The following is a 25,432-nucleotide window of genomic DNA, read 5'->3' on the forward strand; positions in this document are numbered from 1 at the left end:
CGTAGTGGAGGGCTCCGGAATAATTTCGACCACCTGGGGTTCTTTAACGTGCACTGACATCGCACAGCACACGGAAGCCTTAGCGTTTTTCCTCCATAAAAACGCAGCCGCCACGGTCGGGTTCGAACCCGGGAATTGCGGATCAGTAGTCGAGCGCCCTAACCACTGAGCCACCGCGGCGGGGCGAAGTGTTTTCGGAGTAGGTGGAGCGCTATTTTGTACGCTTTCTTTAGGATCGTGTCCGCTTGCTGCAGCTCACGTTTGATGCAAATATAGTAGGGGAGGCTATATACTATTCTGCTGACCACTAGACTTCTGACCAGCTTTAGAGTATCTCCCTCCCGCATGTCACGCCTTTTAATCGAGACACTCGTGATCATGCGGGCCACTTTGACCATTTCAGTTTTCAGCAGGATAAAGTTGTGGGAACAGCGTTGGTTGGAGTGTGCCCACATTCCTAATATCCTGATGTGTGTTTTTGTGGTAGGGCTTGTCCCTCAAGGCAAACGTTGAGCTTTAGTTGAGCGCTAGTGGTAATATACGATTGTGCTTGCCTTTCGAGACTCTTAAGAGCTAGGACTTCACCGTTGATCAGGCGAGGCCTCTTGCCGTGACGTAGTTTTCTACGCAGGTGGCCGCTTTCTGCAGTTTTTATTCCTTTTCACTGAGCGAGCCTTTGTTCACCCACGCAGTGATATGGTCGGCGTACATGGCGTGCTGTACGCCGTCAATTTTTTTCAGCTGTTTGGCTAGCCCGATCATGGTGATATTAAAAAGATGGGCAGATTACCGATCCTTACGGAGTTCCTTTGTTTGTTGCGTGGAACTTTTTGGATCGAATTTAACGTAGCCCCGTGGATCCTCCTTCCACAGTTGGGGTCGTCCATTCCTGAGCGTCTGGGGTTTAAGCAGCGCTGGCGGCGTGGAAAAGGCCGCAACTCATTTCAAGTTGTTTTCTTTTTGGTGCGCCGTCACTCAGTGTGCCTGACGTGATCGTGACGTCACTTCAGCAAACCGCCAAGGGCGCATGAACGAAACGTCATAGTGGATGGGCCGTATACTCCTTTCACGTTTCGCGTGGCATCGCTCCGCGCAACGCCGTTACAACATTAATCCCCCTTTAATTTACGCCTAACACTTTTGATTAACTGCGCATTTTCTCTCGATTCATCTCAGTATTCATTTCGGGTGTTGAAATTTGGCGCCACACTTTGGCTCCACCCACAATTCCGGAAATGTGGTCGCACACTTCCGGCGTTTTCAAATTTGGCGCCACATATGCTCTGGACTCGCCTACTTTTTGGACAGTTTTGGCTCTAATTATATACCTATTCATTCGATTTCGAAAACTTTTGCTTGCTCAGCATCCTCACATTATCCCCTTTTGATCACGACCACTGCTTTGACGCTACCTCTTCTGAGTTCCCGACAAATGCTGCGCACTTCGGAGTTCTTAACACGCTCGCTGAGCTAATCGAAGCCCATCAGACGGCACAAATGACCCGCTTGTCGCGCACTGTTCTGGGAAGCGTAATTGTCGACAAACTCCACATCCACCGCGCAGAAGAGGTGTGTGCAACCTCACATTTAGCAGTCGACATAACTAGTAGACTAGACATTTTCAGAAGCGCTAAAACACCGAGGACGCAGAAGGAACAGACAGGCACGAGCGCTACTTCCAACTGTTTATTTCGTAAAACTGCAAGTGCTTTAAACAGTTCTCGAACGCTTTTATGACACGGCAGTAAACTACACGTGCGAGAATACACAGTATAGCTACCGGGACTAAAAGAACCAAGGAGATAAGTGCACGATTATGTTGATACCCTGAGGAAGGCAAGTTCTTTTTTTGACAATGAAATGGACGGTGAGCTTACACAAGTGCTACCCAGTGATGCTATGTACTGTGCTTCTATAATCTCTCGGGTTAGTTGATCACGACTACGTCCGATGATGTGGCACTGATTTAACAATGGAGCACAATTGCGGCACTTACTGCAGTGAATGGCTAGGTTGCTTCCGAAGGAATTTTTAACATTGTTGTAGTGCTGGCGTAGCCGGTCATTGAGACAACAGCCCGTTTGCCCAACATACTTTTTGCCACAAGATAGAGGGATGCAGTACACAACACAGTCTACACAGTCCACGTACGCTGTTTGGTGTTTGATACCACATAATTGTTTGACAGAGGAGTAGGGTTTCGTCAGCTTGCAAAGCTTGTTTAGCTTGTTAGGGGCCGTGAAAACAACTCTAACATCTGCTTTCTGCGCTACCTTTTTTAGGTTGTGTGAAACAGTGTGCACGTAAGGGAGCACAGCAACCTTTTTTCTCTCACTAGACTTATTTGCGATTTCGTCGCGACCGTTCAGGTTCCTAAGGACGCGTTCTGCTACCGAGATCTGAAGTGGAACCGGGTAACCAGCGGCGGATAACCGGTTCACTTGTGCATGAAAACTACGGGGCATGCAGTGGTGGCAAGATTTCGTCAATGCATTCCTGAAACAAAGTGCAATCACTCCTCGCTTAACCAGCTTAGAGTGGGCGGAGCGGAAAGCTAAGAGGGGTTTATTGCCGCGAGGTTCGTAGCTCCAGCAAACGTGGTTGTTGGTGAGTGAGAAGTTTATATCGAGGAAGCGGATTTCCCCGCCAGATGGTAGTTCATGGGTTAGTTTTAGTGGGCTGAGATTATTCTGGAAGGCTACTAATGTCTGGCTAGCTTCGTGTTGAAGGGATTTCAGGTCACAGTCAATAAAAACTAAAAAATCATCCACAAATCTGAACACCTTAAAAACCTTTGACCCCTCCAGGTACCGCTGGAGGGCTCTGTCATGGTAGCTGTCATGGTAGACACATGCGACTACACTTGTGGACCTGCCTCCCATTGCTGCCGCACCGAGTCTGTGTCTTTTAGAGAGGGGGACAAATGCCACACTACTAACTCCTATAGTGGCGCCGTATCGCGGCTAAACTGTAAAACCTGGCAGTTGGCAACCTTTGAGCCATCTCGGGGCTAGATGTTTTCTCGTCTTCATTTCTCGATCTGCCTGGTGCCGTGGGCGTCCCAACAGCGTCTCACAGGTATAAGTAAACGAGACCTGTGTACGTCAACCTTTTCTCGGTGACAGTATATTATGGGAATGCGTATAGCAAACCCCCTGCGACAACTCCTGCCAGCTCCCTCGGCGGTGTAATGGGACAAGCTCTTGGCCAGTTCAAAAAAAAACAACGCCGCTGGCCCTCATCACATGAGCTTAAGAGGTCGCTCTCGACTGGTAGCCACCCTGGACTCTCCCCAGCCCAGCTTAATCCCTTCAATTTTGTGGCAATAAAGCTGTATCGACCACAACACCTAATCCCCGCGAGGTATATAGGCGGCAAGCGCTGGCCTTTACTCCGGAAGAGCTAATCACGTGATTGGTCACATGACGCAGCTTGCGAGAGCGAGCGGTGGGAACGGCGGTGAGCGCAGCGGCGGAATGAGCTGTAGCAGTGCGACAGGTCACGTGCTATGACGTCTCACCACACGTGCGGCGAGGCAGAGGTGAATTCCATGCGTCATTTGACCTTCAGGTTTGCATTCGAGAAGTAGAGCTTTTCGCTCCAAAAAATTATCTGTGGTTCAATCCGGCTGAACCCAGTAAGACGAGGGAATGATCTGTGAAGGCAATCACACGAAGGTAAGCACACGCCACATGTTTTTATACAGCGAATGGCGCGTCACGCGATTTCCTGCAGTTGCGAAAGTGCCGTCAGCTATGCAATGCAGCGTCACGTGACTTGATAGTTCCGATGTGTAGTAGTAGTAGTAGTAGTAGTAGTAGTAGTAGTAGTAGTAGTAGTAGTAGAAAACATTTATTCCAAAAAGGTAGGATAGAGAGGCGAAAATACAGATTTTCGGTGGAGTCCTTGTTTCAGGACCCCAATGTCCACCGCTGTTGCTCTTCCTTGGGATATCAGCTTTCGCTGCGTCGCCAAGTCAGAGCTGAGCAGGGCAGACTCCCACTGTTCCTCGGAGTGATGTTTTTCTAGTTCGGGGGGCTTGGGACCGGAGCAGCCCCATGTTACATGATATGTTGTTGGAATTCCGCCACACCAGGGGCAGATGCTGTCATATCTGTCGGGGAAGATGATGTGGTACTTGTGTGATGTGGTACTTGTGTAGCTGCAGGCGAGGCATAATGTCGCGTGGCATAACGTCCGAGAGAACATTTTAAGGGGAAAGCCTTTCTTGGCTCCTTCCTGGCGTGGACGGAAGTTGTACACGAAAGGTGTGGACTGCAGTCGTCCGCACGAACTGTCAATCATAAGTTTGGAGGTAAATAAAACAAAAATGTAAAAGTTGATTAAGCAAGAGTTCTTAAGCAACGTGCATGTGATGAATTAAACCAGAAATTGAAAAATAAAAACAAAAGTAAAAGTAAGTTAAAATGAAAATATGAAGGAAAAATAGAAATAAGCTGTAAATAAATATAAAAGCATTGAAACAAAAACTATTACAGAACTCACACAATGTGAAAAATTAAGGAAGAATGAGGACAGGGAAAGGCTTCCGCATTTGCACTCTTAGGCAGATTTATTTTTTCTTGCGGGAGAGTCACTGACGCCTGAACCAACCAGCGACTGCGTCCTTGTTCCCATCTCACGGGAAAATACGCATTGCTTCATTTTGTCCAAGAAAGCTATGGCGTGCTTTCTTTCGCATGCCAGGATGAAACAAGCTGTTCATGTTATTTAGCCATCTGAGACACGATAGCCATCCGCGCAGATATTAGACACCTTTGCCATACCGCGTGCCGTGCTACCGTTATCGGAGTATTGTGAGTCCGCGCGTCGTCAGTGCGCATGCGCAGATCGCATGGAGGGCGCCAGATGGCGCCCTTCATACCCCGCAGAAGTTGACAGCCGTGCGGTGCGGACGCTTGTTTCGGTGCTCTTCGGATTACGAGTGGTGACCGGGACCTGGCGGACGGACGACTGCGAGAGCTCCGTGACTACGACAAATCGATGAGTTCTTTAATATTTTGAGAGCTTAGATCTAGGCTAGTTAGGTGAAGTGCTCGCGAAAGAGCAGGTCAGTGACCTAACGGCCGGGCCTTTTCCGGCCGACAGCTATAGATTTGCAGGGCTCATTTGTGAGTTAACTGGTTTAGACAGTTAGACAGGTAGTTAGTATTCGTTTCTAGGTATTTGCTTTTGCGGTAGGCAGAATTTTATTTTAGCACGTGGTTGCAAGTGGTTTTTTCTTTTCTTGCATTTTGTGGTCGTAATAATACAGTGCTGCTAAGATGGTCAAGCAAATGAAGGTTATATGCAAGGAGTGTGAGGCGTCAGTGAATTTGAAAGAGACGCGGTTCGAATCTGTAGAGGAGGCCGGAGGCGCGGATTTTATGTGCAAATGTTGCGTATTAAGTGCACGCCTGAACACGACTGACGAAGCGAACATCAGCCTAGCGCTACGTATGGATGCCCTAGATAAAGAGCTGCAGGTAGAGAGGGCAGATAAGCGCAAACTCCAAGAGCAGCTTAGTGAATTGTTGGACGGAAAAATGGCTGACACCGCCAAGCGAAGCCACATTGGCGGACATTCCAGCGCCAGCCACGTGGATGGGGCCTGCGCTGGCATGGACAGCTATAAGGAATTAGGAAAGGCGGGTTCAGACAGGAACAGCTACGTACAGGTGGCAGCTAGGAAGTCTGGAGGAGATGGAGAGAAGGGGAACAAGCTAACTTCCAGGAATGAGGTCACTGTCACAGATAACAGGTGGCATAATAATCTGGAAGTTATGATGGAGGAAGGGAATACCGAAGTGCTTATCGGTGGTGACTCAAACATGAGTATGTGCAAAAGAACTATTATGGAGCGTGTAAACGGTTATAAGCGGGTATCAGTCGGGGCATTCCCAGGCAGGAAAATGGACACAGTACTGAGAGAGACAAAAAGCTAACTTTTTTATTTTTATTTTATTTATTTAACAATACTGTTAACCCTCAAGCGAGGGTCCTTACAGGGAGGGTATGAAAACTTCGTAGAAAATAGAATTATTCACAATCACAAAATACATCAGCAGAAGACAGTACATTCGTTCAAGCATCAAATAGCACTTTCAAGCAGATGGTCATCCAGAGATCGCTCAAATTCATGCAGATCATTCTCTTCTACAACACTCATTGGCAAGTCATTCCACATTTCAATTACATGGGGGAAGAAGGAATTTCTGAAAGCTTCACTATGGGCGTAGTACGGCTGAATTATCCGACTATGATTTGTTCTAGAACTCCGTTTGCCTGGCGCTTGTATGTATGTTTCCTTTTGAATGTTTACCTGTCCTTGGAGCATCTGGAATAGTAGCTTTAGGCGATTTTTTCTCTACGTATTTCTAATGAGTCCAGGTTACAGGAAGAAAGCATATCTTTAACTGAGTCTGTCCTTCGATATCGGCAGCAAATAAAGCGCACTGCGTACCTCTGAATTCTTTCTAATTGTTTCTTTAAATAATTCTGTTTAGGACTCCATACTACTGACGCATACTCAAGGATTGGCCTCACAAAAGCTTTATATGTAATTAGTCTTACATCTCGTGTAGCATTCTCCAATTGTTTTCTCAAAAAACATAACCTCTGGTGTGCTTTAGAGCACACCTCTTCTATATGTGTGCCCCAATTTAAATTTTGTGTTATTGTCATTCCTAGATACTTAAACTGAGTTACGTTTACCAAACACTTGTCACCAATGAAATATGGGAACGAAAGAACAGATTTCTTCGTTGTAATGTGCATGTACGTTGATTTCGAATAATTTATTTCCATGTTCCATTTTTTGCACCATTCGCTTAATGCCTGTAAAGAGTTAATTCTAAGCTGGTCTTCCGTGTTTCTAACTGTGGAATAAATTAAACAGTCATCTGCGAATAGCTACAGTCGTACATTTGGTGCCATGACATTCGCGAGCATAAGAGTCGGATCCCAGCGGTTGTACGTACTCACGCGTTCATACATGTTGATCCAGTCGTCCACGTCAACGTTGTCGGTGCCAGAAGATGTCCCAGGGCCACGATGGGAAGAAAGAACGAGCGATGGCATTGCCGATTGTGATGTTTGCTGGGAGGCGTCTTGGGTCATGGTGAGCGAAGTCAGCTGGCGGCCGCTGCGGAGCTCCGTCTTCGGTAGGTGTATAGGAAAGCCGCACCTCGACCAAATATGTTGCGGGAAAGAATATATTTACAGTTATTTAGATAAACGAATGAACAGCTACGGGCGGCACTCAGAACACAGCCAGAGATGAGTTCTCGTCTTTTTCCTCGTCCACTCGTTCACGCACTCAATGTCGTCGTCGTCGTCTACCCGCTGCAATATAGATGGCAATGGCAGAAATTACAACCTACATAAAAAACGATAATCACCACAAATTTTCTGAGAAGCGAAGCCACCTGAACAATATTGTCTTAGTTAAAATATGGGCGCACAACAAGCCAGCTCGGCAGTACTCAGCGCACCTACGCACACATCGTCGTCCTCAACTTCCATCATGGGAGCAGCGCCTATGCCACCGACGTTGTTCGCACAATGTATGTGGCATTATCCCTGTAGGCACATCCGGCGGTAGGAACACTTGCGATGCAGTTGTGCCGGCTCTCTACAATAATAGCAGAGTGGGCGACGGCTTGTCACGAACTCCTCTGTGCTGTGGTACCTGGTCGCGCCCTAACGGCAGGCCTAAATTTCAGAACCCTCTCGCCAAGGCGCACCTTAGGCGGAGTGCGTCCCATCCTTCCCCTGGTAGGAGAGACCAGGAGGCAGTCTTCTCTTTGTTGATGGCAACCCTAGCTGCTCCCGAGGGTTACCAAATGCGCCAATTCCTTAATCCTTCCAAATCCTTCCGCCAAATTCTCTAAGGCCCTCCTGAATGGCCCAGGCACAAAGATCACGTCGTCCGCATAGGCCTGAAGCGACACACCCGCTGGCATCGGGTGCTCGAGCAGACCACGCAGCACTATCTTCCACAGGAGCGTGGTCATCGGAGACCCCTGTGGGCCAGCCTTGTAGCGGTACACCACCTCGCGGTCGAATAGAAATGACTGCGCTGCTATAGAGAGATTTCTCAGGCACCCCCATCGGTCGAGAGAAGACAGGACCAGAGGGTGCCACGCACTGTCGAACGCTCCCCTGAAATCTATCGAAATAAGTAGCGCGTGGAGGCCGTCTGCCCTGTACGCTCTAATTTTGGTTGCGAGAAGGTGAAGACCGTGGACTGCTCCGCCTTGTTTTGTAAAGCGGAATTGATTGCAATGGAGCGACCGTAGAGTAGACGCTCCAGCACTTTGCCCAGCGTAGAATTGATGACTATTGGGCGGTATGAGAGTGAGGTGCCACAGGGGGTCTACCGGGCTTCGGCCTTTCCTCCAGACGGGAGGAATGACCCTGTTTCAGGACCACAGAAAAGTTGAAGATGATGAAATGGGGATGCATATCCCAGAGGGTCCGGATGACCCGCTGTGTGTGAACCTTCTAGACACGATGCCGCGCTTTGGTGTATTCGGGACACCGCCGGTTCGATTTCGCCAGGGGTGAAGGGCTGCCTACGTGAGTCATTCTTCTCATCTTGTCCTGATTGATCATCACTTCACTTAGCAGCATGCATCTCACATATGCAGCTTCATCCTTCTGTTCCCGTCGACGTCCTCACGGCCTCAACCAGTATCAAGATTGCCTTCGTGTCCAGTGTGGCAGGGAACGAAAAAAATCTTGTTGGCTTAGATATCGCCAATCGGTCGTGCCAACACTGCGGATATTGTCGAGAACCTGTCTGTCGTTTCCACTCCAACCACCCCAGATATTGTTTGAGGGTCTAGTCTAAGATGTCTCATCGGGATCCACTCTAAGTATGATACATTCTCAACGGCTTTTCCTTTTCTTTCTGTTTGCCATTTGAGCAGGTTCACACTCAGTGGTTCATGCCAACTCCACGGAGTTTTGTCATTTGGTGCTTTTGCTACTATAGTGGTAGCGATTGATATTCATCTGTTCCTTTGGTTTTGTGACATTCTTTCATGTTTGGATTTGTCAAGTTTTATGTGATGATAATTCGTCAGAACTGGTTTGACAAATGCTCCAGAGCCCGCAGTACTGGCCATCGACTGCTGCTCAACTGGCATCATCAGAAATATGGGAAGATGGCGCCAGATGGAGTCTTGGCTGCTGTGGACCTGACGTTTTTTCGCAACTAATGACGAGGAAAGCGAACTTCCCTGCCACAAGGGCCGCCGCGTTCGGGATTGACACTTGGGAAAACAAGACCGCCGTTCTGCCAGTGAAAATGAAATACAGTGGAACACGAGGCTTGATTCCATATACACTGAGCGTCGTGACGACTGCGTATTGGACGCAGCGGGTGGGGTACACGGTAGCCTTGAAGCAAATGGGTGTGGAGGATCCATTTACAATGGAAGCATGTTGCGTGCCTAGAGTGGGGCAAGCGTTGGTTGGAGGCCTTGTAAACATGCTATTCGTTGTGATTGACATCGAGATCTACTCATCAGAAGTTGTCAACCTGGATGTCGCTGGGGCAGCAACAGTTCAGGTGATGGGGAGGGGTGAAGGGCGGGTCTTGGGGCCCTCCCAACTGAGATGTACTTTGTCAAAAACTAAACTTACACCAACATAAAGAAAGTTTGCACCCCTGTGGTGTAAGTGTATATCCTCACATGGTGCATAATGCGCTATCATATGTGCACAGGTAGTAATGCGTTTCATTCGTTGACATTCCCAGCGTTGTAGCAGAAACGCTCCACTGAAGCTATAGACCGTCGGCGTTCATTGTGTTCATATCCGTTGGCGTTGACAACGTTCTAAAGGGCGACAATTTTGAGGAAAGGAAGACGCATAACTGGCTCCTTCGGGTAGTGGATGCCTCAATCGCGCTTTCAGGTACGTGGCGGTGGCGAGAGAGAAATGTGTACTGCATGCATTAGCACTGACAACGTTGTGGCAGACACGAGGTACTGCAGCAATGGGAACTGCTACCTGCCAGGGTGGCAGGGTGGGCGCACTGCCTATCCAATGTGCGGAACACAATCAGCGTCACAGACTCCAATCCGACTCCATGCCCGATACATCACAGCTTTCGCAAACCAGGGGCCGCAACGCGTAACTTTCAAATAGCAAAGGTCAAAAAACAAAAACGTGTCAGCCTCGTTCCTATTGGTCGGTCGTGGCCGGCGGCCATATTGCTTTTTTGATTCATGAGTGCTTGCAGATTACGTCATGGATGTGGCAGAAATGACGACGTTGCACACCTAATTATGCAGGCGCATATTGACAGTGTTTTGTGACAGGCTCGAGGTCGTCAATTTGACCGTTCCGTTTCTGACATAAAATGGCGGCGGTGTAGGCGGCCACACGACTGAGGCGGCTGTGCCTGCGCGAGCAACGGCGAAGGAGGGCGCGTGTAGACGCGTTTGACTTGCCGGATGAGCTGTTTATGTGCGTTTTCGACTGGAGAAGCAGACTGTTGAGTTGCTGTGCGACGAACTCGACGATGAACTTGGAGGTTTGCATGCGAGCGCGCTGTTGGTGCGGCGGCAGCTTCTGTGTGCGTTGCGTTTCTTTGCTACCGGCGGCTTTCAAGCTGCCGTTGGTAACGAGGCGCACGTCGGCATCACAGAGCCAAAGTGAGAAAATGCGTGTGATGGGTGGCGCAGGCAAATTGCAAAGTTGACGCGTGGAAGGGCTGGGTTCAGTCCTCGCGAGCCCTGAGCAGAATGTGGCGGCAAAGGAGGGCCACCTTCGTAGCGGCAGTATAACCGGCGTCGTCGGGTGTGTGGATGCCTCACGCGTTGCCATCAAGGTGCCGCGAGGTAGTGCTGTCCACAGGGCAGCCTTCTGGAGCCGGAAGGAATGCTTTGCCCTAAGCACACAGATCGTGAGTAGACTTCTGCCTCTGCTTGCTCACATGTATGTGTTCGGTTGCAAGTTCGGGCCTCGAGAGTAGAAGTTCGCAAGAGAATTTTTTCTGTCTGTTTGCAGATCTGCCGAAGAATAAATTTTACAGGAGTGCAAACTGCTGGGCTAGTTGGTTCATAATGTATAGAAAAGGAACCAGCGAAAATAGACGGAAGACAAGAACAAAGGAGGCACACACCACAACGCTGGACTTACAACTGATTTATTGCGATTAAGAATCGCTCATTTTAAAAGAATTTCCTTCCTGCGCACTCACCCTACAGACAACACACTTCGCGCACCACATGATGACATGCCTACTATAACGATAAAAACTTGTACTCCTTTTCAGTGATAATCACAGACGGCTCACTGACGCATTTCTGCTTATTCTTTCTGATCATGAATGCCTCCAATAGCTCACGCTCACGTTTAGATTTCCCCTCCCGATAATGCTGGCAATGTGAAAACTAGGAGAACATTTGCAGTCCTTTACATGTAAGGCTAGATTGCTGCCTGTGCCCAAAGTTGTGCGATGTTGCCTCAGGCGCTCATTCAAGCATGCTCCAGTTTGGCCTATGTAGATTTTCCCGCATGACAATGGGATTGAATACACCACGCCCACTGCGCATGTGGTGAACATAGTCTGGTGTTTCGTGTTGCAAACACCAGTTCTGCGCATGTCTGCAAAGGTTTGGGCGCACAAACCGGACAGTTTGCAAGGAGCAGAAAATGTCATAGTGACACCAAACTTCTGAGCCACTTTTTTCAGACCATGTGAAGTCTTGTGGAAGTAAGGCATGACTTCCAACTTCCTAGTTGGCACTTCTACTGGCCTGGCATCCTTTGAAGATAACTTCAGTTTTTTCCCCGAGGATTCCGCCACCGCCAGCAAAACCGAGGGAGGAAACCGAGAACATTGTAGCCGTTCAACCTGCTCCGCCAGACTTTGCTGCATCACATGAGGGCAACTCTTCTTTAAGGCATTCAAAAAACATAAGTTTGCAATGCTGCGCTTCACTAACTTAGAATGGGCCGAATCATACGGCAGCAGTGCCTTCTTAGACCTGGGCGCATATTTCCAGCACAAGTGTTGATTGGGTAAAAAGTCAATTCTAAATCCAGGAACCTAATGGTCTTGTCAGAAGGAATCTCATGCGTAAGAACCAAGTTCTTAGAACAAGTGCTAAAAATATTTAAAATCTGGTCTGCCACAAGGGTAAACTGGTCATTTTCGGTTAAGTTCAAAATTAATAAAAAATCGTCAACATATCTAAAAACCCTTACAACACGTGTGTCGTTTAGAGATCTTTGTAGCATCAAGTCAAATTTTGCTAAAAAAACATACTCATCTTCATGCTGTGCTATCGTAGAATTCAAGTACACGTTTAAAAGTTCGAGGAAGGATTCGAAATTGATGCCACACTTATTCTGGAAGGAAATTGTCCCAGATCTTTCAATGAATTCGCGCACAGCAATAAAAAGTTCGTCATGAGGCACAGAATAAAACAAGTCCACAATGTCCACCGAGAAGGCTGCATTAGCGTCGGGGAAACCGCGATTGAGGCACTCCACCAGGCTCCACCAGGCTGGTTTACGGCCAGCGGAGCTGAGCGGGCCAGCGTATACACCAGTGGATACGTCGCGCAAGAAAAGAGTTTTAGCACGGCGGAACCCTCAGCGGCTCTAGCGGAGCGTTCTGCTGCCCCATCTAGTGGTCAAAAGTGGAGTAAGCGTGATAGCAGAGCGCTCCGTTGCCCCGTCTAGTGGGCAAAATTGGAGTTAGCGTGATAAGAATATGAATCACACTTGCAACATTGCTTTATAATAGTGTTGATGTTAGAAAAAGTGTTGAGCACTGAAACAGTGCAGTCAAGCCGCAGCCACCAAAGAAGCTGCTTTTTTTGTTTCTCCGGGTTGTTGCTGCTTACAGCTACAGCTGCTTGCACGACGCTGAAGAGCATACTGCAGGACCCGCTGCTTCTTTCTCGACTAAAATGGTCCGAGATTGAAGATCTGCTGTGCCTAGAGGTGTTTGGTGAAACACGGCGTGACCCGCTGTCAGTTCGTGGACTTATCAACATTGATGCTATGGACAGTGGCGTCTTCAGGATGTATTTTAGTTTCGAAAAGGACGATTTACGCAAACTGCAGTCGGCTTTGCGCATTCCCGAAATGGTGGTAACTCTGCAGAAAGTGTCAGTTCCTGGGGACGAGGCTCTGTGTATAACCCTTCGACGGCTGGCTTATCCGAACCGCCTGCGCGACCTCGAGGACCTTTTCGGGCGGCACAGCTCAGCGCTATCGTCCCTGACAAACGAAGTTCTCCGGCACGTCGACGAGTGCTTCTTCCACTTGCTGGACGACTTCAATAATCACAAGTGGCTGAACCTGAACACGCTTGAGAAATTCTCGCAGGTAAGTCGCAAATACAAAATATTTAGGGTCAGAAGTTCGTGTGTCGACATTTCTAACACATTTGCTCATTCTTCAGGCCATTCATGCTAAACGTGCCCCTCTGACTAATTGCTGGGCGTTCATCGACGGCACCGCACGGGCGATATGCCGGCCATCAAGAGATCAAAAAGTTTATTTCAGTGGCCACAAGCGCTTCAATGCTTTGAAGTACCAATCGATAATGTGCCCTAACGGGATCATTTGCCAGTTGGATGGGTCCTATCCCGGCAGCAAACACGATGCTGGTGAGTAAATAACGAGCAGCCCCGTTACATCTTAATGTACAATTTATTTTTACTCTTTCAGGTAACTTCGGGATCAGCAAGGTCTACTCAAAGCTAGAAAAGCTTGTTCAGCCAGAGTTATTGCATTTATGGAGACCCTGCTTATCAACTGCGACCACTTCTGCTGAAGAAGCCCTATGGCGGTGTGTCCCTGACTCCGGAGCAATGCGAATTCAACAAGGCAATGAGTGGTGTGAGGCAGGCTGTGGAGTGGGGGTTTGGCAAAATTGCGGGACTGTTCGCCTTTGTCGACTTTAAAAAAACCAAAAGCTGCGCCTCCAGAACTTGCCACGCATATTTAAAGCGAGTGCACTTTTCGCGAACTGTCATACCTGCTTGTATGGTGCCCAGGTATCGCACTACTTTGGCGTTGATCCACCAGAACTTGAGACTTACCTCACCTCTCTGTAGTAACACACAGTTGCAGAAATGGTGGCTTTATTCATGACATTCATTTTAAGTATGATTTCCATTCAAAAATTCAAGCATTTCATTGCGTTGTGCATTGAACATTTTCTGTATGCTGTCAAGCAGTTTCTCATTGTCTCTTTCATGCCGGGAAACTTCCAACTGGTGCTTGCGCTCTTCGAGCTCCAATTTCCGCTCCTCTAGAGCGATGCGCCGTGTTTTATTGTCCGCTTTTTGTTTTTCAATAGCAATCTTTTCTTTTTTATTTTGAATCTCCCTCTGGCGTAGTTCGTACTCATCAGCCTCGCGCATTGTGAGCAGCTGAAGTCCTAAGTTCTGTAGTCCTCGGATTCCTGCAAAGACAGGCAGACAGGGTTAGTTCGATCTTTATTTCAAGGAAGTGCATCCACTGGAGCAAAACAGCTGCCATAGTGTTTTTCGACCAGCCATAATGAGTTGGCATGCTACAAGTGCAGCTGAGCTCAGCTTGTTTGTATGCAATGTGTATTACAATATGAACATGCATAAAATGGAAAAAATTGTGTAGCAAGAACAGTAAAAATATTACAATTCCTGTGTTTCTGCTTGTGTGACATTTTCATTATGATTTCAGTCAACAGAGTTTCACTTCTAGTGTATCCTGTGTGCTAACTGCAGAAACCGTAATAACGACGTCATTTCTATATACGTCATTCTGCCATGCACAGTCGGGAACGAAAGTCGCCAGAATGTGTGAACGACAAACGCCAATTTCTCTCTTACTAGCCGCTACATCAAGACCACACTTGTGCAAGGCAAAGACAAACTCGCATTTTGTACTCTGTGGTAGCGGAATGATACGATTGCTAACATAGACGGCAGCTATGTTCATAAATTTCTATCCGAGCCGTCCAGAGATTTTTGTCACCGACTGTACACGCAGTGGAAAAATATTCCTTCATGTCTTGCCTGTAGTGACAGGCAGAAGCTGTCGCCCAGCTGAAGACTGGTGCGGCCCTCTGGCTGATCCACTTGTCTGCTGGTGGAATTGCCCTGCGGGGTCATGGTGCTGCTGCTGAAGGCCACCTGTTCAGGGCGAACCTTCTCGTCCATCTGCCTCTGGCTGCTCGGCCTCTCCATAAGCAGCAGTATCAGCCGGAGGTGGCGTATCCGGAGGATTTTGCCCAATCGTGCTTAAAAGGAGCGGAGCAGCAGGAGATTCTGGCTCTAATGTGCAAGAAAAAGGAGAGGCAAAATGATAGCAGTCATCCTGACAGCATTTTTTCCTGCGACTCGATCCCATTAAAATAAGCACACTCGTACACTCTAGCTCGCCTATTAATTCTTCCAAGCCTCAGCAGCCGAGTATTAAGTGAGCCCACTTAATAATTACAGAACCATAATTACAATTGCTTAACCCCACATGAATACAAGTTAAACACTGAGGCTAGCCGTCTTGGAAGTAGGGCTTACAAAGACTGCCCACACACCTCAATGCGTTTTTTCGGCTGTATGAACATGCATGCGACACAGACGAAGCCCTTGAAGTCCAGTGTTTCATTTGTACAAAGACATATTCCTGATTAAGACCCACAACTTTCGCGTTTTCCATGCACTTTTAAATTTCAGCCGGCGAAAATCATAAGCCGAAACGTGCGAAACTGGACGTGCGCGTGACAAGACTTACCAGCTATCTCTCCAAGCATGCAACACTGAGAAGGCGCCGCGACAGAAGCGCTGCAGTCACCTTCCGCTGCCTGCACCAGGGTTGTGCTACCTGCCCGTGTGTCCATTACGGACCCCTTCACGGAGGTAGTGCGGTCAGTAGTTGCTTGTCGCTTCCTGCTAAGTACGCTGCCGCCACTTCGGGGAATTATCCGGGGCTCATAGTTTATAGCCCGGGCGTAATCCGACAGGTCCTGCAGAATCTGTTCCTTCTCGGAGTACTGCTCCTCAGTCCCCGACCTGAATGCACAACATGCACGTCACAAAAACAAGTGCACCAGAGCGCATGACCGTTTTTCCTGTAAAAAACAACAAAACTCACTTCTTCAGGTTTCTTGCGTCTTGTTGCCTCCAATATCCTATGAGGAGATCGATTCGGTCTTTCACACCGCGTACTGTAAGCTCGCGGCTTATCGCTTGCTTTACATTTGCGATTACAGTCATCCACTTGATGTCATCCCCAAATGGCCTCGTCGCTGCAACTTCGCGTAGCAGACAGAGGTCTTCCTGCGCGGTGTAGCACTTACGCGACTTCTTCGCTTGCATACGGGCCTGCGCCGCGGTCGGCGCAGTCGGCGATGCGTCTGTGTAGCAGGCTGCCATGTTGAATTACCCATACACGCCCGCGCGCGCTGGGAGACGCTCACGCGACGCGTACGCTCCGCTGGGAAAGGCCGCCCAGCGGACGTAAGCGCCGCTGCGTAAACCCGCTCGCTTCCTCAGCGTTGTGCGCATGCGCAGTGGCGTCCCCGCTGGCCCGCTCCGCTCCGCTGGCCGTAAAGCCGCCCAACTAAAGCTCTTTCTTAGAGGTCTTCCTGCGCGGTGTAGCACTTACGTGACTTCTTCGCTTGCAAACGGGCCTGCGCCGCGGTCGGCGCAGTCGGCGATGCGTCTGTGTAGCAGGCCGCCATGTTGAATTATCCATACACGCCCGCGCGCGCTGGGAGACGCTCACGCGACGCGTACGATCCGCTGGGAAAGGCCACCCAGCGGACGTAAGCGCCGCTGCGTAAACCCGCTCGCTTCCTCAGCGTTGTGCGCATGCGCGTGGCGTCCCCGCTGGCCCGCTCCGCTCCGCTGGCCGTAAACCCGCCCAACTAAAACTCTCTGAGAGAAATGCGCATAACTGGCTCCCTGGGGCAGTGGACGCCTCAATCGCGCTTTGAAGTGGCGATGGGTAGAGAGATGTGGGCTGCATGCATCAGCGCTCACAACGTTGTGGCAGACACGCGCCACTGGAGCAATAGTACGCAGCGTTCATTCGGCGACGAACCTCCCGGTTTCCCGGGTTCGAACCCGACCGAGGTGGCTGCGTTTTTATGGAGGCAAGACGCTCAGACGCCCGTGTGCTGTGCGATGTCAGAGCACTCTAAAGATACTCAGGTGGCCGAAATTATTCCGGAGCCCTCCACTACGGCACCTCTTTCTTCTTTCACTCCCTCCTTTATCCCTTCCCTTACGGCACGGTTCAGGTGTCCGCTGATATATGAGACAGATACTGCACCATTTCCTTTCCCCAAAAACCAACGATTATTATGGCCAATCTCTCGCGATCAACCATTAATTTAACCAAGACCTGGCAGGGTGGGCGTGTTGCCTATCCAGTGTGCGGAACTCACTAAACGTTAGAGGGCAAGCCGCGTCTACTTACCTGATACACCCCAGCTTTCGCTCTCTAACTAGGCTCAACCACAACTAATTTTTTTTCTCTGTGATTTTACGTGCTCAAAACCACTTTTCCCCTTATCGTTACGTGTCCAACGATATATGAGACAGATACTGCGCCATTTCCTTCCCCCTAATACTAATTATATTATTACTCACGCCCGGGTTCCCGGGTTCGAACCGGACCTCGGTGGCTGCGTTTTTATGGAGGACATACGCTCAGGCGCCCGTGTGCTGTGCGATGTCAGTGCACGTTAAAGATCACCAGGTGGTCGAAATTATTCCGGAGACCTCCACTACGGCACCTTTCTTCCTTTCTTCTTTCACTACCCTCTATCCGTTCCTTAACAGCGCGGTTCAGGCGTCAAACGACGATTCTTCGGCGGGCGCTCGAAGCGGGCGGACGTGTTTTTTAGCTCTCCGCTCCTTCGGACGCTGGGACCAAGGCTTCGCGGCGCTGCGGGGTCTCCCCATCGAGGCAACAGACACCGTGCACGAGCGACGGCCTGCGTTTGGCGGTGACAATGAGCAACGCAAGGCAGGCCGCTCGCGCTCACGATCACGGAGAAGAACGCCATCCAGAGCAAGGTCGTCCAGCACCATTCGCCGAATGCAGGTCGAGATCGCTGATCTGCGGGACACGGTGAGGTGCCTGACGGCGGCGCTCATCACCACCTCGGAGAACCTCGGAGTCCGTCATCGGGACATTGGGCGTGTCGCCGGCGGACCCATGCGTTCGAGCCTTGAGGGACGCCATGGCGCTTGCTCACCAGACGCAGGACTCCATGGCGGCTCCCTCTCCGCCATTTCTGGCCACCCCTGCGCTTTCTGCCGCCATTGCTACTCCTGGGGAACCGGCTGTGACGCCCTCTCCCCCTGATGCTGCTGCTGCGGGCTCATCGCAGACACCTGTAGCCGAGGAGAACATGTGTACACCGATGGAAAAGTCTGCGACGACCAACGGGGTCCGCGGAGGAGAGGGACACGGAAACCATCTGGGACATTGCGGTGGCCAAGTGGGAAGCTCAATGCCTCCCCGCCCCTCATCGTCACTGTTCCCTCTCTCTTCACACACGAAGGAGCAGGGCCTGCCCAGCACGAACTCCATGGAGCCTACCTCCAGCCTGCTGCTGACGCTGCTGTTGTTGCTCCTGGGGCGACGGCGTCCAGAAAAAACCGGGTGCGACCTCGCCAAATCCCGCCGCACGAGGCCAGGCTGCGGCTGGGGCCTCGTCTGCTGGCAGCGAGCGTGCCCAACTCCACGGCGCGTTGCAACACTGCGCCACAGGCAGCGGGAACGCTGATGATGCTGGGGCCAGCCTGGTTTCATTGGGCACCATCACTACCAAGGCGCACCGGCGTCGGAGAGATGCCCTGGAGCGAGTCGCGGCTGCCGTGGCGGTCCCGTCCAGCCTGGTGGGGACGGTGCTGTTTCGGCCGGCAAACCGGGGCACCGCCTTCACCAGAGAACAGGGCTTGGAGTTGGCCGAGGAGATCGGATCCCGTCCGGGCGGCCTCGCCGTCCGGGTAAACATGCGGCGGAATGTGGTGGCTGTGGACGCGGGGAGCAGCGATGCTCTCCTGCTAGCCACAGCCGTCATCCGCGGCGTGCCGGTCTGCGCCAAGCAGCTTCCTCCTCGGAACCAAAGCTCCGGCTTGGTCTTCAGTGTGGACGGGCGCAGGATGCCGGAGGAGCTGCTATTGGAGGCGGAGTCAACGGTGCCGATGGTATCGGCGTCTCTGTCGGGCTGCACACTCGCTCTCCGTTTTGCAGCGCCGACACCACCGGCGTTCATCACCATATTCAAGCGCAGGCTCGCGGTCCGCCCTGCCGTCGCCGGCCGCTCCAGTGTGCCAAGTGCGCCAGCCTGGGGCACGCCACTGAGGTGTGTCGTGCTCCTGCCCGATGCACGCGCTGCGGCGGGCCGCACGAGCCTGGTACCTGCGCGAGTAAGGCCCGCTGCAATAACTGCGGGGGGCGGCACGTAGCCATTGACCCAGCGTGCCCGCACTGGCAGCGAGAGCGTCACGCGGCCACTTTAATGGCCACATCCATGGCACAGATGTCCAGGCGGGTAGTCCGAGCCGTCGTCCAGGCTGAAACAGCGGCCCCAGCCCAACAACATCAGAAGGCGTCGCGTGCGTTTTCTTATATGCAGGCCGTCAGGGGAGCACCCCCAGCATCATCAACCGAAGCAACAGCCGCTCCGGCAGCGGCAGCAGTGATCCGGTTGCCCGGCGTCCCGTGCAGAGCGGCCCGAGCCTGCGGCCGCTTCTCATGGCCAGCCCCCTGACGAACGGGACGCGGAGATCGCGCGCCTAAAGCTGTCGTTCGGCGACTTAGCGCATTTTTCCCGGAGGGCAGCGATGGACATCGGGCTTGTTTAGAAGCAGGGGGTACTCCCGCACAGATAAGCCAGCATGATGGCTAGCCGCCGGACTCCCTCCCGCATACCATCCATCCTGCAGTGGAACGTGCGCTCACTTGCGGCGTGGCACGCCGAAATGCGAGTTCGCCTCGCACAGGATTCGCCGGAAGTTATCGCGCTGCAGGAGACGTACGTACGTTCGCATGACGGGGAGCCACAGATGCCGCTACCTGGCTACATTGGCTACCACTCAGCCACCACGTGCGAGGAATCCACCCGTGCCGCAGTGCCTTGTTGTGACACATCTCATCGCCCCGGGAAATCAAGATGCGCGATATACGTGCGGCAGGACGTCTAGCACACATCTGGCGACGTCTGACGCCCAAGAGTACGTGGTGGTGACAGTGCGCGTCGGTGGTGTTGACAAGTCGGTGGCCAGTGTTTATGTGCGTCCAGCTGTCGCGTGGAACGCACTGTTTTCGTGCTGCGTCTTCGTGCTGTGCCCCGCGCCAAATCATCTGCGGTTATTTTAACGCCGACCATAGTGCGTGGGGCAGTGCGCGCCACTCCGCGCGTGGAGACGACCTGCACGGCGTAGCAACGGAGCTGGGACTCACCCCCTTGAACACCGCCGAGCCCACCTTTCGGCGACGCGGAACAACCGGCTCCTGCATCGACGTTGCCTTCGCATCCAGAGGCATCGAGGCGACATGGCGCCGGTCACCATGTGTCTGGGGCTCGGTTCTTTCCTCCATCCTAATCGAACCGACTGCGTTGGAGGCTCGCCCCAAACGTGCCCACACCATTAAAAACTGGAGTGCGTTTAGGCGGGCGGTCGACGAGGCGGCGGCCACTGGAGCAGATTTCTTTTCATGTACCTACATATGCTTAGCAAGATGTATCCTACACAGTATAGGAACATGCCCGTGGTGCGGGGCAATCCGCACGCTTTACGATATAACCTGGGAGTGTAAGCGAAACTACACGTTCCACGAACACAAAGCCCCGAGTGCGGAGCAGTGGGAGAGCCTGCTCACGAGCTGCTATCTCGCCGCCCTAAGGGCAATGGTGCAGCACGCAAGCGAAGCAGCGCGACTCAGTGGAGCCCTAGACTAGGGGCCCAACCCTGCTTTGAAAGACCGAACGCTAAACCCTTAACGGACCAAATAAAGTTTTTCTTTCTCTCTTTTCAAGTCTATTCCGAAGCGCTCTCGCAGCCACCCAACGAGCACAGGTAAGGGCAGGGCAGGCCACACCAGATATGAAGCTGCTAAATCTGCGCGAGAAGAGAGATCGCGCAGAGCGACGGACGCGAGGGACTGAGAGAGCCGCCGACTGGACTGTTGACAACCGCTTGAACGCGGCAGCACGCCGCCACGCCAAGCTGTACCGCCGGCAGTGGGCTTCACTATGCCAAAGGATGGAGGAAGATGTCAGCTCGCGGAGGCTGTTTGACACCCTGCGGCGTATCACCGAACAACAGGCAAACCGTCAACCGCTGGTCGCCCTCGCAATCTCCAGCGGGCTCAGCTTTGAAGAGTTAGCAGAGCGGTTCGCCGATCGGTTCGCGCCGCCCAGCCCCGAAAACGCAGCTAACATAGCTGCTCCTGGGAGCCCCAGAAGCGACGCCAGTCCCTCGCCCGTCGCCTCGGAAGGTCCATGTGATGCGCCGTTCACCGCCGCGGAACTGAACAATGCGCTGCAGCGCTGCCGTCGCCGTTCGGCGCCCGGATCGGACGGGGTGACATACCAGATGCTGCGAAACCTCAATGCGCAGCAATGACAGATCCTCCTGCAGCAGATCAACCTGGTGTGGGTACGCGGGGACCTACCGGAAGATTTGTGAACCGCGGTCGTTTGTCGCATCTGAAAGGCAGGGCGCCCACCTACTTATAGCTGAGCGGATACCGGCCAGTGGCATTAACATCGGCGGCAGGTAAGCTCATGGAGCATATGGCGTTGCAGGGTCTGAACGAGCGGGCTGCGGAGGCTGATTTGTTTGACGAGCGGCAGACGGGTTTCCATGGGATGCGGTGCACGGCTGATTCTATATCGGACGATGTTACAGCGCTGGAGCATGCCAGGGCGGCAGGCCAGGTTGCGCTCCTGCTACTACTGGACGTCTCGGGCGCTTTTGACAACGTTCACCGCGCACCAATTCTCGCGGTGCTTGAGGGGGCCGGTGTGAGCGGGCGCCTTTTGCGATACGTTCATGGCTTCCTGAGCGGGAGCACCATGCGCGTAAGAGTTGGGGGTAAGCTCTCCAAGTCTCGCCCGGTGGACATGGGCGTGCCGCAGGGCTCTCTCCTATCACCATTTCTGTTTAATGTGGCCATGTTAGTGGCGCCTGCGTCCATGCCCACGAGTGGCCGACAACGTGTGTACATGTCCATATATGCAGACGACATAGCGCTGTGGTGCCGGGGAACACCGGGCGAGGCGTTCCGCGTGCGGGGGTGCCTTCTGGGAGCCCTGACCGCAATCGATGCCAGCTTGCGCGGCCTTGGTCTGTCGCTGAGCGCGGACAAATCGGTGGCCATGGATTGGGTTTCGCGGTCGCGTGCGCACTTTGCCCCACTGTCACTTGACGGGACTCCGATTCCTTGGTGTAAATCGGTGCGGTAATTTGGCCTGGCCATCGACTGGCGCCTTTCCTTCCGCGCCGCGGCGACCAAGGCCTGTCTGCAGATGAAGAGGATCACCGCCGCCGTGCACAAGCTCACCGCTCGAGGCCTGGGCATCTCCCAGCAAGCCGCGCTGCGGCTATACAATGCCGCAGCTTTCGGGGCGGTGCTCTATGCGCTGCCGCTCGTCACGGTTCGCAAGCCGTGCTGGAAGAAACTCGAGCTCCAGCACCGCAAGTCTCTGGGCGTGTGCCAAGGTCTGCCCAAAAACTCGCAGTGCGCCGCAACGTTGGCCGGGGCAGGCGCGTGGCCACTTGAGGTCCAAGCAGCGCGCAGGGCACTGAATCACATCGACCAGCTTCACCGCGCGCCGGACGGCGGCTCGCTGCTGCAGCGTATGCGCTCGCACCCGCGACGCTGCTCGAGTATGAGCAATTGACACAAGGCCCACCCCCTACGGCTCCTACGCGCCCTTGCCTGCTGCCTCAGATGTACAGCTTCAGATCGTGGGCATTGCGGGAAAGCGGAGCACACCCCTCTGTGCTGTGCAGCAGCTGGCCAGAACCGTCCTTGTAGGTATTGGCGAGCGCTACCAAAATACGAAAATGGACGAACATACAAGACAAGCGCCTTCTAACAACTGTTTACTCTCTGAAAAAGCATGAATATATACACATATTAACGCCAAAACATACACAGAAGAGGGAAGAGCACACGACGCTGACAAGAGCGATATAAATGAAAATTATATAATAATAAAATATCAACGCTTGACTTTACAACAGCCGAAGATTACTATTCCTGGGGTAGTTTAATTCAGTTTTCCCTAGCATCACCGAAGGGGAGCTGACGCATTGGTTATCTGGAGCAACATGCTTAGCGAAAGATTCGATAATTTCGCGTTCCCTTGTGTTTCTGGCCCGACCTATTACCTTGGTGTTTTTTAGCATCGGGATGCATTTGCAGTGTGTGCAATGTGTTGCCAGATTTCCGAATTTTGCTACTTGCTCACATAATCTTTCGTGCTCTCTGATCCTCTTGTTCAGGGATCTACCTGTTTGCCCTATGTAGGTTGGTTGACAGCTAAGTGGAATGCTGTAAATGACGTTTTCTTCACACTCTACATAGGTGATGTCGTGTTTGACGTTGCACCCAGGTTTCTTTTTGTAGTCTTCATTCTCGTTTTCCTTCTTGCACATTCCAATGAGCTTATTGGGAGCTGAAAAAACGACCTCAACTCCGTACTTGTTCGCTGTCTTCCTTATTCTGTGGGAGATGTGATGAATGTATTGCATCACAACGGGGCGTCCCTCATACATGCATTTCCGCAGCCGTGGCCTCGTGGTATTGCACCCGCCTCGGCTACGGGAGGTGGTGGGTTCGACTCCCGCTGTCGGCCAGTTACCCACTGCTTTCCTCAAAATGGGTACAAGCCATTCCTCGGCCTGGTGCTCGGCTTCTCAGGGTGCATGGCTTGGAAAAGGAGCTTGCGCCTTCAAGTCCCAACACTGTGTGAGGCCGAGTTCAATGCACTCCTGCGTAAAAAAAGGGCCACAAATGGGCTTGTACCGCACGATGTGGATTTAACGTTGTTGACGGCGGAACTTATCGCTGATCCATCAGAGCAACTGTGAAGAAGTTTTCGGTCTGCCACAAGAGTTTCCCCCCCAGCCATACACGGAATAGGCCGGGGCCAGACCACTTCCCAAGAAGCAAGTCCCATAAGTTGGAGCCAACTCGACAACTGGTGGACCCCCACACCAGAGACTGCTCTTGTACCAATTTAGGTTTGGTCATCCTCGGGCCCGAAAGCCCTCCTATCGAGCGTGTCGGGCTCGTCTACTACTGCAGCCTCGTTTGTCGTGTCTGGGTCCAACCCAGGAGCTTTGGATACGCGGGGTCGCTACTCCCCGTAGTGCGCTTCCGTGCTGCGCACCCCTGCCAGACGCCGAAGCGCCCTCGACTTCGGGTAATCTCTTCGTGCCACACTCCAAGCGAGAGCCCGATTCTACCAAATGCATTGACGCATTTCCAACTAGCCCCAGTTGCAGCTCTTTTGACAGAGCCGTCATACACGAAGAGCTCCAGGACCATCTCCTCGTGCACACCGACGGCTCAGTGGCCGGCGACAGCTGCTCCCTTGCAGCGGCGGCTGCTATCCCCGCCGTGCGACTGCACAGCCAGCAACACCCAACCTTCCTGGGCTCCTCCAGCACGGCACAGTTGATGGGGATCCGGATCGGGCTGGATCTGCTGCTCACCCTCGACCCTCCGCCGCCCAGGAGTGCTCTGCTGTGCGACTCCCGCGCCGCCCTCAGCCGCCTGCAACCTAACGGCCGCGGTACCCCACTAGTGCGGGAAATTCGCTCGCGCATCGAGCGCCTCGCGCAGAGGTTGTGCCGTGCGTGCACAGTGGGTGCCCGGTCACTGCGGCATCGCCGGCAACGAAGAAGCTGATGACCTCGCGACGGCTGCACACCAACTACCTGCCAGCGATCTGCCCCTTCCGCTGGAGGACGTGCGTGCGGCCATCCACGACCCTCTCCGAAAGCAGCACCCCGATCCACGCATCGCAGGAGGTTAGCGCGTCGACAGTATCACCGGCTGTCGCGCACTTACACGGTCTCAACATGTAATGATCCTTCGCGCTTGCGTTGGCTGCATGTGGCCTGGGGAACGACGGGAGCGTCACGGAATCGCGACCAGTGATGTGTGTGACGGATGAGGTGCAGTGGAAAAACTAGAACACCTGCTCCTTAACTGTGCCGTGTTCGCCGATGCTCGTCGCGATATGCTCGCGGCCTATAGGGTGCAGGGCAGACTACTAGACTCCATCAAGACGCTATTGTGGCCGCAGAGCAGTGCGCGCACTCGTGAGCGAACTTTGCTGAGCCTCTGTGCATTCCTGAAACATACGGGCTTGACGTTCCGTCTATTTTCCGTCAGGTAGTTACACTCAGTGACCGAACGCTCCGCTAGTTCT

The 25,432-nt window shown here is 52.3% G+C and overlaps 1 protein-coding gene across 1 annotated transcript; it reads left to right on the top strand.

Moving 5' to 3' along the window:
* The first annotated feature begins 13,113 nt into the window (after positions 1-13,113).
* On the top strand, positions 13,114-24,365 carry LOC144109800 (uncharacterized). The gene is made up of 4 exons (XM_077642590.1): positions 13,114-13,356; positions 13,433-13,640; positions 18,745-18,872; positions 24,237-24,365. Exons 1-4 carry the CDS (start codon positions 13,114-13,116, stop codon positions 24,363-24,365), a joined length of 708 nt encoding a protein of 235 aa, XP_077498716.1.
* Positions 24,366-25,432: the final 1,067 nt, after the last annotated feature.

This window comes from Amblyomma americanum, chromosome 11, assembly GCF_052857255.1.
Source record: "Amblyomma americanum isolate KBUSLIRL-KWMA chromosome 11, ASM5285725v1, whole genome shotgun sequence".
NCBI lineage: Eukaryota > Metazoa > Arthropoda > Arachnida > Ixodida > Ixodidae > Amblyomma > Amblyomma americanum.